This window comes from Saimiri boliviensis, chromosome 21, assembly GCF_048565385.1.
Source record: "Saimiri boliviensis isolate mSaiBol1 chromosome 21, mSaiBol1.pri, whole genome shotgun sequence".
Taxonomy (NCBI): domain Eukaryota; kingdom Metazoa; phylum Chordata; class Mammalia; order Primates; family Cebidae; genus Saimiri; species Saimiri boliviensis.
The window spans coordinates 9,849,261-9,864,683 of NC_133469.1; the positions used below are offsets into that span (position 1 = coordinate 9,849,261).

General features: G+C 53.4%; 1 protein-coding gene across 2 annotated transcripts; it reads left to right on the forward strand.

Moving 5' to 3' along the window:
• Window positions 1–3,280: 3,280 nt before the first annotated feature.
• On the forward strand, window positions 3,281–15,318 carry PMM1 (phosphomannomutase 1). Of its 2 annotated transcripts, XM_003932826.4 has the most exons (8): window positions 3,283–3,429; window positions 7,099–7,216; window positions 9,143–9,219; window positions 9,360–9,451; window positions 9,676–9,775; window positions 13,412–13,487; window positions 14,330–14,445; window positions 14,777–15,318. In XM_003932826.4, the coding sequence occupies exons 1-8, from the start codon at window positions 3,343–3,345 to the stop codon at window positions 14,897–14,899; spliced, it is 789 nt and encodes a 262-aa protein (XP_003932875.1). In that variant the 5' UTR covers window positions 3,283–3,342; the 3' UTR covers window positions 14,900–15,318. The 2 variants fall into 2 exon arrangements, with proteins under 2 accessions (XP_074247415.1, XP_003932875.1); XM_074391314.1 differs by lacking the exons at window positions 14,330–14,445; window positions 14,777–15,318 and adding an exon at window positions 14,064–14,298 and having other exon boundaries at window positions 3,281–3,429.
• Window positions 15,319–15,423: the final 105 nt, after the last annotated feature.

Sequence of the window (15,423 nt, forward strand, 5' to 3'; positions counted from 1 at the left end):
CCAAGTCCTTAGAGTTAGCCAGGACCAAACTGCAGTTCTCCTGATTCCAACTCCGGTGATCTTCCAAGATACCATAGCTACCCAGTCAGAAAAGCAAGAATTGTGCATGGGGCCTGGTGCGGTGGGTCACATCTGCAATCCCAGCACTTTGGGAGGCTGAGTCATGAGGACCATTTGAGGCCGGGAGTTTGAGAGCGGCCTGGACAAAATAGTAAGACCCTACTCTCTCTCTCTCTCTTTCTCTCTCTCTCTCTCTCTCTCTGTCTCTCACAAACATACACACACACACAAATACCATGCAGATTTTCATGGCTTCATAGCATTTCATCTTCTAGATGGGTCTTTGTCCATTTGTTCATTTAAACAATTCCATATTTTTTTCTTTTCCTGTTTTTTTTTGTTTGTTTGGTTGGTTGTTGCTGTTTTTAGATAGGGTCTCAACTCCGCCGCCCAGATGAGTGCAGTGGTGCACTCCTCCACCTCTGAGGCTCAAGTGATTCTCCCGCCTCGGCCTCCCAAGAAGCTGGGATTACAGGTGCACCCCACCATGACTGGCTAATTTTTGTATTTTTAGTAGAGAAGGGGTTTCCTCATGTTGGCCAGACAGTCTCAAATTCCTGACCTCAGATGATCCACTTTTCTCTGCCTCCCAAAGTGCTGGGATTACAGGTGTGAGCCACTGCACTTGGCTCCTTTTCCTAATTTCAAAAAGTTGAATTGCTGGTTCATATAATCTGCACTTTTTTTTTTTTTTGAGACGGAGTTTCGCTCTTGTTACCCAGGCTGGAGTGCAATGGCACGATCTCGGCTCACCGCAACCGCTGCCTCCTGGGTTCAAGCAATTCTCCTGCCTCAGCCTCCTGAGTAGCTGGGATTACAGGCATGAACCACCATGCCCAGCTAATGTTTTGTATTTTTAGTAGAGACGGGGTTTCACCATGTTGACCAGAATGGTCTTGATCTCTCGACCTCGTGATCCGCCCGCCTCAGCCTCCCAAAGTGCTGGGATTACAGGCTTGAGCCACCGTGCCCGGCTTTTTTTTTTTCTTGAGATAGGGTTTCTTCACTCTTGTCACCCAGACTGGAGTGCAGTGGCAAGATCTGGCTCATTACAGCCTCAGCTTCCTGAGCTCTTGTGATTCTCCTATCTCAGCCTCCTGAGTAACTGGGACCACAGGTGCCTACCACCATGCCCGGCTAATTTTTTGCATTTTTAGTAGAGACAGGGTTTTCCCATGTTGCCCAGGCTGGTCTCGACCTCCTGAGGTCAAAATCCACCCACCTCCAAAACCTAAAATGCAATAAAAAAAAAAAAAAAAAAAAATCCACCCACCTTGGCCTCCCAAACTGCTGGGATTACAGGTGTCAGCCACCAAACTCGGCTCTACATTTATTTTCATGTGAAACGCAAAGCAGGTAGTGTTCATCCCATTTTACAGGTGAAGACACAAAGCCTCTAAGAGGTGAAGTGACTTGGCCAAGGTCACACAGTGGTGGAGCCGGGAAGACAACCTCAAACTGACTCCAAAGTCAATGCAATGGTTAAATAATTGTGAATAGAATCTGGGAAGTTGGCTGGGCATGGTGGCTCACACCTATAATCTCAGCACTTTGGGAGATCACTCAAGGTAAGGATTTTGAGACCAGCCTGACCAACATGGTGGAACCCTATCTATCTCTACTAAAAATACAAACTTAGTCGGGCATGGTGGCACATGCCTGTAATCCCAGCTACTCCGGAGGCTGACACATGAGACTTGAACCCAAGAGGAGGTGAAGGTTGCAATGAGCATAGATCGCACCATTGCAGTCCAGCCTGGGCAAAAAGAGTGAAATTCTGCCTCGAAGAAAAAAAAAAAAAATTAGGCGGGTGTGGTGGCACATGACTGTAATCCCAGCTGCTTAGGAGGCCAAGGCAGGAGAATCTCTTGAACCCAAGGCAGAGGTTGCAGTGAGCCAAGATCGTGCCACTGCACCCCTGGCCGGGTGACAGTGAGACCCTGACTCAAATAAAATAAGGCCCTGGCCAGGCGCGGTGGCTCATGCCCGTAATCCCAGCACTTTGGGAGGCCGAGACAGGCAGATCACGAGGTCAAGAGATCGAGACCATCCTGGCCAACATGGTGAAACCCCGTCTCTACTAAAAACACAAAAATTAGCTGGGTGTGGTGGCACGTGCCTGTGGTCCCAGCTACTCGGGAGGCTGAGGCGGAAGAATCGCTTGAACCCAGGCGGCGGAAGTTGCAGTGAGCCGAGATTGCGCCACTGCACTCCAGCCTGGCGACAGAGCAAGACTCCGTCTCAAAAAATAAAATAAAATAAGGCCCTGTTTAAAAAATTAAAAATAAACAAGTAAAAATACAAAACTTAGCCGGGGATGGTGGCACACACCTGTAGTCCCAGCTACTCGGGAGCCTGAGGCAAGAGAATCGCTTGAACCTGGGAGGTAGAGGTTGCCGTGAGCAGAGGATCGCGCCATGCACTCCAGCCTGGGCAAAACGAGACTTTCTCAAAAAAAAAAAAAAAGAAGAAGAATCTGGGAAGCTCTCCAAGGAGATGGACCGTGACAGCTGGGTTTTATGTGTGGACAGAAGTTAATAAGGTTCGGGGAAGGCAATTCGGCAAAGTTCAAAGCCTGAGCAAAGGCCTTCAGAAGACTTCTTTCTTTTCTTTTTTTGAAGCGGAGTTTCGCTCTTGTCCCGAGTAGCTGGGATTACCGGCATGCACCACGCCCGGCTACTAATTGTGTATTTTTAGTAGAGTTGGGAGTTTCTCCTTGTTGTTCAGGCTAGCCTCGAACTTTCGACCTCAGATGATCCGCCCGCCTTGATCTTCCAAAGTGCTGGGATTACAGGCGTGAGCCACCGCGCCCGGTCCAGATTTCTTACGGCTCAAAATTTGTAAGGCAAAGGGATCACTACAAATCTTGTGAGAGTGGAGAGAGACCCCGGCTCTCTTAAGTCACCCCGCCAGACCCAGCCCCTTGTCTGCCAAGTAGCAATCACCATCAACCCGCCAATTCTGATCCTGCCCTTGTCTTCCGAGTTCAACATCTCACTTCCTGCCCGGCCAATGCTCAGGCCCCGCCTCCGTCTTGTTTGGAGCAATCCAATCGAACCTGGAGGGCTCCGCCCCGCCCTATACCACGCCCCCTCCTCCAGGGGTAATCAGAATCAGCTCAGGCCCCGCCCCTGCCTCGGGCCACCGAGACCACGCCCCTTGCATTTTGGCTCAATCAGTCAGCTGTCCCCGCCTCCAAAGCCCCGCCCCGTCGAATCTTAACCCTGCGCTGTTTCGGCGGCTGCATCTTCGGGACTCCGCCCCGCGCGCGTAACTGCAGCTATGGCGGTCACCCCTCAGGGCGCCCGCAGGAAAGAGCGCGTCCTCTGCCTGTTTGACGTGGATGGGACCCTCACGCCGGCTCGCCAGGTAGGACCCTGAAGTTTAGAAGCTCCCGCCGGGGGTGTCACACGGACACCCCGGAGGCTGAGTGTGGGGTCTGCAGCAGCGTGACCGTGGACACTCTGGGACCGAGTGTGGGATGTGGCGTTACCTGGCCACCTGACATTAGGGCTGCCCACCGGGAGTGAGGGGACCTGGTCCTCCAATCACTGCCCGTGCAGCGTCCCTGCCTGTGTTCTGCTTGGGAGTGCTGGAGTTGGATCCAATACTGGAGGGAGGAGGCTGCGAGCGGGGGCCTACCTCCCTTCCCCAGAGGCTTTCACACGCCTCAGAGGCCTGGCTCCGAGATGCACCCCCGCCCGAACCGGGGATCCCACCCTAGTTCAGCCCTACGACGCACCAGTGGTGGGAGCTGGCTTCTGAACCGGGAGTTCCAGGCACACAAGCACACAGCCAAGCGTCAGTCACCATCTGGTGGGAGACGGGGGGTGTAGGAGCCACCCCACCCCGACCTTTGCAGGTCTGGGCCTCCCCCAGCAGAGAAGGGTTCTTTTCAAATGCTTTTATGGGCTCTACCCACCCAGAGGTGAGAGGCTCCAGGCCTAGTCTGTTTACTGTGAGGACACTGAGACATAATGAGGATAGGATTGTAGTTTTCCTCCTAAAGGCTCTCGCTGTGTTGAGCCTCTTAAATCTGCTCAGTTTTTCTCCCACTGGGTCTCATCCTGAGTGAGTCCCCCAAAGCCCCCTCACCAGCTGGATGCATGAATAAGCAGGCTTCATTCATGCCCTCCCTGTGGGTAACTCACCCTCCAGTGTGGGGCCCTTAAGGACCAACTTAACAGGTCTAGAGATGGGGAGCAGTGGGGACGGGTTTTACTAGGCAGTGGTTCATGGGAACCTAGGTCTTAGCCTCCTCTTTTTTTTTTTTTTTTTTTTTTTTTGACGACACAGAGTGTCGCTCTTGTTACCCAGGCTGGAGTGCAATGGCGCGATCTCGGCTCACCGCAACCTCCGCCTCCTGGGTTCAGGCAATTCTCCTGCCTCAGCCTCCTGAGTAGCTGGGATTACAGGCACGCGCCATCATGCCCAGCTAATGTTTTGTATTTTTAGTAGAGACGGGGTTTCACCATGTTGACCAGGATGGTCTCGATCTCTTGACCTCGTGATCCACCCACCTCGGCCTCCCTTTTTTTTTTTTTTTTTGAGACGGAGTTTCGCTCTCGTTACCCAGCCTGGAGTGCAATGGCGCGATCTCGGCTCACCGCAACCTCCGTCTCCTGGGTTCAGGCAATTCTCCTGCCTCAGCCTCCTGAGTAGCTGGGATTACAGGCACGCGCCACCATGCCCAGCTAATTTTTTGTGTTTTTAGTAGAGACAGGGTTTCACCATGTTGACCAGGATGGTCTCCATCTCTTGACCTCGTGATCCACCCGCCTCGGCCTCCCAAAGTGCTGGGATTACAGGCTTGAGCCACCGCGCCTGGCCGGCCTCCTCTTTTAGGTCCTGAATGCCTTTCCCCATCCTCTATGGTGAAGTTGCCTTGGCTTGGGCCCTGGGGGCTCAAGGATCAACCCACTCTGCCTTCCTGCAGGGGTGACCCAGGAGAAAGATGGCAGGACTGGAGTGAAAGTGGGCTGGTTGAGGTGGCTCACTTCTGTAATCCTAGCACTTTGGGAGGCCGAGGCAGGCAGATCACCTGAGGTCAGGAGTTGAAGACCAGCCTGGCTAACATGGTGAAACCCTATCTCTACTAAAAATACAAAAAATAGCTGGGTGTGGTGGTACACGCCTGTAGTCCCAGCTAGAAGGACTACAGAGGCAGAGGCAGAATTGCTTGAACGTAGGAGGCGGAGGTCGCAGCGAGCCCTGATCGCCCCATTGGACTCCAGCATGGTTCACAGAATGAGGCTCCATCACAAATAAATAAAAGAACTGGAACAAAGGTGGCAGGGCCTAGACCCAGTTCTGACACCTCCCTCTGACCTTTTGCTTTACGGACATAACAACCTGAATAATAACAGCCCGTTAATTTTTCTATGGGCCAGGCTCTGTGCTTAGTGCCTTTTGAAAGTTAATTTTTAATTGTACACATATTCATGAACACATTCTCCTGATGAAGAATGAAAACATAACAGAGAAGGGTAAAGTCTCCTCTGACCACATCAGGATCCCAGGCCTGGCCCCCTCCCCAAGGCAATGTGGTTCAAGTGGTGTGGCTTACCTCCAGGGCTTTATCTGCTTTATCTGGATATGTTTGCCCAGGGTATTTTTTTTTTTTTTTTTTTTTTTTAGTGGCAGAGTCTCAGTCTGTCACCCTGGCTGGAGTGCAATAGGGCAATCTCGGCTCACTGCAACCTCTGCCTCCTGGTTTCAAGTGATTCTTCTGCCTCAGCCTCCCGAGGAGCTGGGACTACAGGCTCATGCCACCACGCCTGGGTAATTTTTTGTATTTTTAGTAGAGACAGGTTTTTACCATTGGCTTCTCGAGAATCAACTTGATTGTGATGCTGTTTTGTTGTTGTTAGAGACAGGGTCTCGCTCTGTCACCCAGTCTCTGGAGTGCAGTGGTGCGATCAAAGCTCTCACTGCAGCCTCGAACTCCTGGGCTTAAGTGATTCTCCTGCCTCAGCTTCCTGAGTAGCTGGGACTACAGGCGAGTGTCACCATGCCAATTTTCAGCTGGGTGTGCTGGCTCATGCCTATAATCCCAGTACTTTGGGAGGCCCAGGCTGGTGGATCATCTCAGATCAGAAGTTCGAGACCAGCCTGCCCAACATGGTGAAATACTGTCTTTACTAAAAATAAAAATAAAAAAAATTGGCTGGTGGCCGGGCGCGGTGGCTCAAGCCTGTAATCCCAGCACTTTGGGAGGCCGAGGCGGGTGGATCACAAGGTCGAGAGATCGAGACCAACCTGGTCAACATGGTGAAATCCTGTCTCTACTAAAAATACAAAAAAAAAAATTAGCTGGGCATGGTGGCACGTGCCTATAATCCCAGCTACTCAGGAGGCTGAGGCAGGAGAATTGCCTGAACCCAGGAGGTGGAGGTTGCGGTGAGCCGAGATCGCGCCATTGCACTCCAGCCTGGGTAACGAGCGAAACTCCGTCTCAAAAAAAAAAAAAAAAAAAAAATTGGCTGGTGTGGTGGCTCATGCCTGTAATCTCAGCACTTTGAGAGGCAGAGGTGGGTGGATCACAAGGCCAAGAGTCCAAGACCAGCCTGGCCTAGGTAGTGAAACCTCGTCTCTACTAAAAATACAAAACTTAGCCGAGTGTGGTGGTGGATGCCTGTAGTCTCAGTTACTTGGGAGGCTGAGGCAGAAGAACTGTTTGAACGTGGGAGGCGGAGGTTGCAGTGAGCTGAGATTGTGAGCTACACTCTCCATCCTGGGCAACAGAGCAAAAGTACATCTCCAAAAAAAAAAAAAAAAAAAAAAAAAAAAAAATTTCATAGGCTCTAGTCTCAAACTCCTAGATTAAGCGATCTTTCTGCCTTGGCCTCCCAAAATGTTGGGATTACAGACCTGAGCCATGATACCCCCCTGGCTGCCAATTTTTGGTGTCTAAGCCTTGTATTGTTTCAGATCCATGTAGAATGTGGGCTCCCTGGATTCTGACCACTAAATGAGGGCTAAGTGGAGATCCTAGGCATCCTGAAAGCCAGAATGCTGTACTTCCCCCTTCCCCCATAGAAAATTGACCCTGAGGTGGCCGCCTTCCTGCAGAAACTGCGAAGTCGAGTGCAGATTGGTGTGGTAGGCGGCTCTGACTACTCTAAGATCGCTGAGCAGCTGGGTGACGGGGATGAAGGTAGGTGTGGGGCTGGGGGTAGCAGGAGTGGGGAGTTCGAGAGATTCCTAGGCATATTCAAAGAGCCAATCCTGCTTCTCTGGGGCAGAAGAAGAAGAGAGAGAGCAGCCAGATAGTTCCCTCACTGATTCCACAAACATCTGAGCATCTCCTATTGCCCGGCATTGTGCCAAGCCCTAGAGCAGGCGTCCCCAAACTTTTTACACAGGGGGCCAGTTCGCTGTCCCTCAGACCGTTGGAGGGCTGCCACATACTGTGCTCCCCTCACTGACCACCAATGAAAGAAGTGCCCCTTCCTGAAGTGCGGCGGGAGGCCGGATAAATGGCCTCAGGGGGCGCGGGCCGTAGTTTGGGGATGCCTGCCCTAGAGAAACAGCTAGGAACAAAGCAGGCAGAACTTGCCCTTATGCAGTTTACTTCTCATTTCTTCCTGCTGAGTCTTGATTTCTTTATCTTTAAAATGGGCTGAACTGGCCAGCACAGTGGCTCACAGCTGTAATCCCAGCACATTGGGAGGCCAAGGCAGGCGGATCACTTGAGGTCAGGAGTTCAAGACCAGCCTGGCCAACATGGTAAAACCCCATCTCTACTAAAAATGCAAAAATTAGCTGGGTGTGGTGGCACACCCCTGTAGTCCCAGCTACTCAGGAGGCTGAGGCAGGAGAATCACTTAAACCTGGGAGGCAGAGGTTGCAGTGAGCTGAGACCACGCCACTGCACTCCAGCCTGGCAACAGAGTGAGACTCCATCTCAAAAAAAAAAAAAAAAGCTGGGCATGGTGGCACATGCCTATAATCCCAGCTACTCAGGAGGCTGAGGCAGGAGAATCGATTGAACCTGGGAGGCGGAGGTTGCAGTGAGCCAAGATCAAGCCAATGCACTGCAGCCTGGGTGACAGAATGAGGCTTCATATAAAAAAAAAAAAAAAAGGGGGGGGGGGCAGAATCAATGATGGCTACTATTTGTCAAAAATGATCATGTGTTAATGTCATTTCTTTTTAAGATGAGGTTTCATTATGTTGGTCAGGCTGGTCTTGAACTCCCGACCTCAGGTGATCCGCCTGCCTTGGCCTCCAAAGTGCTTGGATTACGGGCCTGAGCCACCACGCCCGGCCAATGTCATCTCATTTAATCCCTACAATCCAATCACATTTTAGAGTAGGTGTGATTATCCCATTTAACAGAGGATGACTCTGAACTTATCTAGGAAATTGCTTGGACCTCAAATCTCCTGGACTCAGCTCGGTCAAAGTGGGTGCCTCCAGTTCCTTGAGCCAGAAACTTCCTTGAATTTTTCCTTTTCCACACCCCTTGTTTATTCCATCAGCAAACCCCAAAATATCTTTCTGTCCCCTCTGTCTCCATTTCTACCACCCCATCATAGTCCAGGTGACCACATGCCACCCAGACACTGCAACAGTCTCTGGGCTGTGCTCCGTGTGCCTCCCATCTCCCACCTCCCACCTACTCCAGCTGCTTCTCGAGGCAGCCAGAGCTGAAAACTCCAACTGCCCCATGCAGCCAGCTTTGAGAACACAATGTGATGGCAGCTGTAGAATGGAAGGAAGCCCCTTTGCAGAGGGGCCGGGGAGTACAGACTGGAAATGATGCCCTCTGCCAGAGAGTACTGCACAGCTTCCAGAGAGGGAGCTGGATCTTGGAGGATGAGTGGCAGGGAAGCCAAGGCAGGGCGGTCCTGACAGAACGACCTGGACGGATGCCTGTGTGCAGAGGCCCAGATCCTTTGGAAGAAAACCAAGCTGCAGAGGGAGAAAGGCTGGAAAAGCAGGTTGCAGCCTGGGATTGAACAAATGGCCTTTGAATGTGAAACCAAGGGTGTGAGCTTCCTCTCTCTTTACTTGCCTATGGTGTCACAGACCTGGTCTCACAATCTTTCTTTTTCTCATCCTCTATGTGGCACCAAAGTCATTGAGAAGTTTGATTATGTGTTTGCTGAGAACGGGACGGTGCAGTATAAGCATGGTCGACTGCTCTCCAAGCAGGTCAGTGTGCCAGGGGTACCCCACTTTCCACAGTGGGGCAGTCAAGGGTACCTTCTGTGCTGGGCTCGGGGAGAGATGTTGTGCCTGTCTCAGGGTCAGGCAGCCCAGGCCACACTCAGAGCCCTGTGTTCCTTGCCCAGACCATCCAGAACCACCTGGGGGAGGAGCTGCTGCAGGACTTGATCAACTTCTGCCTCAGCTACATGGCCCTGCTCAGGCTGCCCAAGAAGCGGTGAGGTCCCACCAGCCTGATCTCCAGAACCTGGGGCCTGAGGGAGGAGAAGTGTGGGTCCCTGAGAGGGAGCCTGGAGATACTTGGGCCCCTGATTTTTTTCGGGGGGAGTGTGGATTCTTGTCCCCTTTGAAGTCCGACAAGGCTGAGACCCCAGGTGGGGCTAGATTTGAATTCAGGTTTGCTCTGGTTCTCTCTGGCTCCCCACCCTCTTGCACCACCAGTGGAACCTTCATCGAATTCCGGAATGGCATGCTGAACATCTCGCCCATCGGCCGGAGCTGCACCCTGGAGGAGCGGATCGAGTTCTCCGAACTGGACAAGGTACTACTAGCTGTGCAACCTTAGGTCTGTGGGGCCTCAGTCACTCAATTTCTCTGAGCCTTTATTTTCTCATCAGTAAAATAGGCTGCGGGAGGTGTTCTGATTCAGCTGAACCCTTTTGGGCACCCACCATGCGCCATTGTCACAGACACACCTGCATCTTTCCAACACTGCTGGTCCCCCTCCCTAGGTGACCAGCACCAGCAGCACTCACTGAGCCACCCCAACACCTGGGAACACTATTTCCACCTTCCCACCCACATCGGGTCCAACGACTCCTATTTCCTCAGCCTCTCGAGTCAGTGTCAAATCTGTTCATCTGCAGAACTGAGACCCCACTCTCCAGATTACCCCTTTCCCCCCAGCCCACTCCAACTTTCCTCTCTGTCTCTCCCCACCTCGCATAAGCCTTGTCAGCCTGCTCTCCAACAATGCCACTGAGAACCTTTATTTTCTTTTTTGGAGATAGAATCTCATTCTGTCACCCAAACTGGAGTGCAGTGGCATGATCTCGGCTCACCATAACCTCCGCCTCCCAGTTTAAAGTGATTCTCCTGCCTCAGCCTCCTGGGTAGCTAGGATTACAGGCGTGCACCACTACGCCTGGCTAATTTTGAATTTTTAATAGAGATGGGGTTTCTCCATGTTGGTCAGGCTGGTCTTGAACTTCTGACCTCAGGTGATCCGCCCACCTCTGCCTCCCAGAATGCTGGGATTACAGGCATGCGCCACCACGCCCAACCATATATTTTAAGTAGAGATGGGGTTTCACCATGTTGACCAGGCTGGTCTTGAACTCCTGACTTCAGGTGATCCACCTGCCTCAGGCTCCCAAAGTGCTGGGATTACATGAGCCACTGTGCCAGTCTATGAGAAACTTTCAAAAACGTCAGCCACATCTACCCCCTAGCCCCGCTCCCTCGCTTACAATCCTTCCATGGCACCTCGTTCCCAACTGGATGATGTCCTAACCCTCTGCTACAGTGCCCCAAGCCCTGAGAGCTCTGCCTGGCTCCAGCTCTCCAGGTCTCCTCTCTGTGTCCTTCAAGCTCCACTTTCTGTTCCTGGAATACACCAAGGTCCCCTCACCTCTGCCTGTGCTACCCCTGCTAAACCATGATGTGCGTTTTGCTTTCCTCCCCACTGCCTCCCTCCCTCTGAGATGGATCAATCCATCCATCCAAACCTTTCCACTCTGGCCTGTCCACATCATTCCGTCATTCCCTCTGACCTGTTCCTCAGCTCTCCCACCCTCTGCTCCAGCCATGGCCTCCTGGCTGATACTAGAGTCAGCAATGTCCCACTTCAGGGCTGTGCCTCAGCCAGAGCATACTTCTCTCAGGCCCAGCTCGTCCGTCCGTGGGGCCTCCCAAAGCACCACTGCACTTCCTGCTCCTTCCCCTCCCTTATTTTTCCCCAAGCAGCCTTGGCCATCTTCTACTATCTGCTTTTAAAATCCGAATTACTGTCCGTCCCCTTCCCAGAACTGTAAGCTCTGTCAGGGATCAGGGCAGGGATTTCTGCAGCTTGTTTTTTTTTTTTTTTTTTAAGACAGAGTCTTACTCTGTTGCCCAGGCTGGAATGCAGCGGCACAATCTCAGCTCACTGTAACCTCTGCCTCCCAGGTTCAAGCAATTCTCCTGTCTCATTCTCCCAAGTAGCTGGGATTACAGGTTCATGCCACCATGCCCGGCTAGTATTTGTATTTTTAGTAGAGATTGGTTTTACCATGTTGGCCAGGATGGCCTTGAACCCCTGGCCTCAAGTGATCCACCTGCCTTGGTCTCCCAAAGTGCTGGGATTAAAGGCCTGAGGCACTGAGGCCTGCTACGGGGACTTTTTTTTAGTTAAGATTGGTCATTGGCAAGGAAACCCTCCCCCCCACACACATGCTGAGAGGTGACTTCTTGTCCACCCAGGTTCCCAGTCCCAGCTCTACCCATTTGCCTCATAACCTGGAAAAGCAGTTTTTCTACTGAGTGCCTCAGTTTGCTTATATGTAAGGTGGGGGTAATAGCAGTTCCCATCCCATGGGGTGTCATGCGAGATGGCACATGGACCGAGCCTGGTTTGGGATTGGGGAGTCACACACCAACTCCCCACGCCAGAGCCCTGGTTCTTCTCCAGTATTTTTGGCTCTTGTTTGCCCCCTTCTGGCACTGGAGGGGCATGAAGCTTCCTGATCTGTGCTCCCTGCACCGGCCCAGATCTGGTGTAAATGCTTGACCCAGCTCCATTCTTCCAGAACCCTGAGGAAGGGACGTACTTCCCTTCCTTAGATGAGGACGCTGAGGCCAGAGGGTGAGTGACCAGCTCAAGGTCACAGTGCTGGTCGATCCTTGCTGAGGCTGGCCTTGTACATGGGGCTGTCCTGTGACCAGCCTTGTTCTCTAGAGAAGGGAGGTACAGCGAGCCTTGGCCATGTGGAAACATTTCTTCAGAGCTTAGGGCACTCTTAGCAGTAGCCCTGGGCCTGCAGAGTGGCTGCTGGTGGGGACTCTGGCCTCCCTGGAGTCCGTCTACCTGCTGGAAAGCCAGGCCAAGGCTGGCAGGGGGCTCACATCCCTCATCTCTGCTTTTCCATGAGAGGGAAGCAGGCAGGGTTCATTCATTGCTTCTTCCTCCTTTAGTCCAGAAAATAGCCTCAGAGAGGTCAGGTGACTTGCCCATGGTCACACAGCTGAGTACAGCAGCCAAGCCTGGCTACCTGCCTTCAGATCTCAGGCTGGGGGTGTCTGGCTTTATATTTGACATCCTCCCTGAGTCCTTTCTCCAGGCTCCATGCTGCTGACCACTGCCTGCCTTTCTGCCTCAGTCCTACCCAGCTCTGACTACAGGGCCATACCAGCCACCCCACTCCTGTGCTCCAAAATCTTCAGCCCCTCTGGATACCCTAGGATGTGGTCAGACTTCCCAGCCTGGTCTTGAGACCCTCTTGTCAACTGAATGTTCTGCTGGCTGGTTTAGATGTTCAGCTGCCTCTTGGGATGGAGATGGCCACTCCCCTTTGTGGCCCTCTGAGATGGAGATCCTAGAGGGATCCCTAGGGGGTGGTGGGGGACTGTCCCCCTGCTCCATGTTTGCAGAGCTCCTGCCAGATTGCCTGCTCAGAGGGACGGGACAGGCCTGGGCACTACTGAGTCCTCTAGCCCAGGCACATCTTTGCACAGTGGGTGCTGTGCCATGCCTGGCATCCTGCCCTCTCTGAATGCCCACAGCCACCTCCTCATGGCTCTCTTGCTCTCAGCTCCCGCACTCATTTCTGTTTCCTGTATGGAACTGGGCACAGCCAACAGGATCGAGCCCTGCCCGGAGAAAGGCACTGGCGTAGGACACAGACTGCCTGTCTCCTCGGCCTTCCTCTGTTTCTCTCCTCCAAGGCCCCCTTCAGAAGACCCAGCCCACAGCCCGATTGGTAGCCCAATCCCTTCTGGATTTGGGCCCTGGCTCAGCCACCAAGGCTAGGTGACCTTGACCAAGGCATGACCCCTCTCTGAGCCTCAGTTTCTTCCTCTGCACAGTGAGGGGGTCCTGTCCACCTAGAAGGCTCAGCAAGCTCATGTGGATTGTGTGTCCAGCCAGGGCCTGGCACACAGCAGGTCCTCTGAGCTGCCATCCACCCCTTCCCCTCTGCAGAAAGAGAAGATCCGGGAGAAGTTCGTGGAAGCCCTGAAAACAGAGTTTGCTGGCAAAGGGCTGAGGTTCTCCCGAGGTATGTCCACCCGGCAGAGGGACTGGGAGGCCTTGTGCAGGGAACCCTCCTTGCATCATCCGCTCCTCCCAAGACCAGGCTGTGGCCCCCCCGGTGGCTTTAGGAGCCCCTCCCCTGCTCAGGGCAGAGGGGCTGGCTGACCCAATGCAGAAAGGCTCAGTGTTTACCGGTCCCGGGTTTCCCCACCTCATGCCTACCCAGTGTCTCAGCCCAAAAACCTAAGCCTCTCCTTTGAATGCTCTCCCTGGCCCCTTCCTAAGTCCAAACTCTTAGAAGTCCCAGGGCCCCATGCCTGGAATCCCACTGGTGCTCACACCTCCACTGCTTATCCCAGGCTCCAACTGACCCTGACGCAGCCGGGCTCCCCTCTGACACCTCATCCATTCATTCCCCAGTGGCCAGAGAGGCAGGAGCTGGAGTCATGGTGTGCCTCTGCTCAAAGCCCTCCCAAGGCTATTCCTCCCTCTCCACGTGAAGCCCAGGCCCTGCAAGCCCTCCCCCTGCCTCTCCCAGCGTCCTCCACTGCTGGGACTCTAGTCCTTTTCCCTGCCTCAGGGGCTGTGCTTTGTTCCCCAGCCATCCTCACTCGGCTCAAGTCCCAGCTCATTGTCACCTCCTCAGAGGTCTCCCCTGACCACGCTGGCTGGATGAGCTTCTCCCACCCATTTCATGGTCTTGTTTGTTCTCCAGCCTGTGTCATAACTTCCTTGAGGATCCTAAGTCTGTCCCCTGTCCTGATCCTCGAGGGTTGTTGAATAAATGAATGAATGAACGAGCAACCCCTCTGCTAGCCTTTTCTGCCCCGCTCAGGAAGGAATAACAGTCCCCACCCCTGCCCCCAGGAGGCATGATCAGCTTTGACGTCTTCCCTGAGGGCTGGGACAAGCGCTACTGCCTGGACAGCTTGGACGAGGACAGCTTCGACACCATCCACTTCTTTGGGAATGAGACCAGCCCTGTGAGTGTGCTCCAGCCCAGGTTTCCCCCAGTGCAGATCACCCGAGGTCAAGGCCAGAACATGGGGCAACACAACAGACCTCTTGGTGGGGGGGGCCCTGGAGAACCACCATAGCTCGCTAACCGCGTTACACAGATCAGAAGGCTGGGGCCTCCAGAGGGCTGGGCACTTGTCCCACATCACACAGCAAGTCAGGGCAGGAAGGTGATGAGGGCTGAGAAGGTGGGCTTCCTGGCAGTTCTGAAGGGCCAGGAGGAGGGGCGGGTCTATAGCAGCCGATGTGGAAAGCGACTCCCACTAAGTATGTCTTCTCTGCCCATCTTATGTGCAGGGTGGGAACGATTTTGAGATCTTTGCTGACCCCCGCACTGTCGGCCACAGCGTGGTCTCTCCTCAGGACACAGTGCAGCGATGCCGAGAGATTTTCTTCCCAGAGACAGCCCATGAGGCGTGACCGGGGCCCACATCTGTGCATTGTGACTTTTGAAAAGTTTGACCCAGGCCTAAAGAGAGGTCCTGCTGTTGGATAGATGCCTGGGCCCTTCCTCTGGCCCAGGACGCCTGCTGCAAGGCCCACCCAGATGGGGGCCAGAGTCTGTGCGGACAACGTCCCTAGCCGGTCAGCTCCTGGTGGCATTGGCTCCGTCCTCCCAGGGCCCAGAGTGTTCTCTGTGCTCCACCTGGCGGCCCAAGCCACAGCTGCTGCTTGTAATTCGGTACAGAACAGGTTTTTTTCTGCGCCGGGAGGAGGCATGCGCAAGTGTCAGTACGAGATCTAGCCCACTCTGCCTGCACGCCCTGGGCAATGGGGTACGGTGGGGAAGGTGCCTATTTTAGAGAACTTTGTCACAGTATTAAAGTTCCCAGAATGAAGTAGGTGTCAGTCGTGTCTGAATGGATAATTGGCCCCAGTCACTGTCATAGCCATCACTTTGCAGATTAGTAAACAGCACAGAGAAGGCAGGGACTTGGCCCAGG

Excerpts from the sequence above, each read along its gene's own strand:
- PMM1 (XM_003932826.4), top strand. The coding sequence starts at position 3,343 with ATGGCGGTCACCCCTCAGGGCGCCCGCAGGAAAGAGCGCGTCCTCTGC. Across the intron at positions 3,430-7,098 it reads CCCTCACGCCGGCTCGCCAG|AAAATTGACCCTGAGGTGGC; the intron begins GTAGGACCCTGA and ends CTTCCCCCATAG. Across the intron at positions 9,776-13,411 it reads AGTTCTCCGAACTGGACAAG|AAAGAGAAGATCCGGGAGAA; the intron begins GTACTACTAGCT and ends TCCCCTCTGCAG.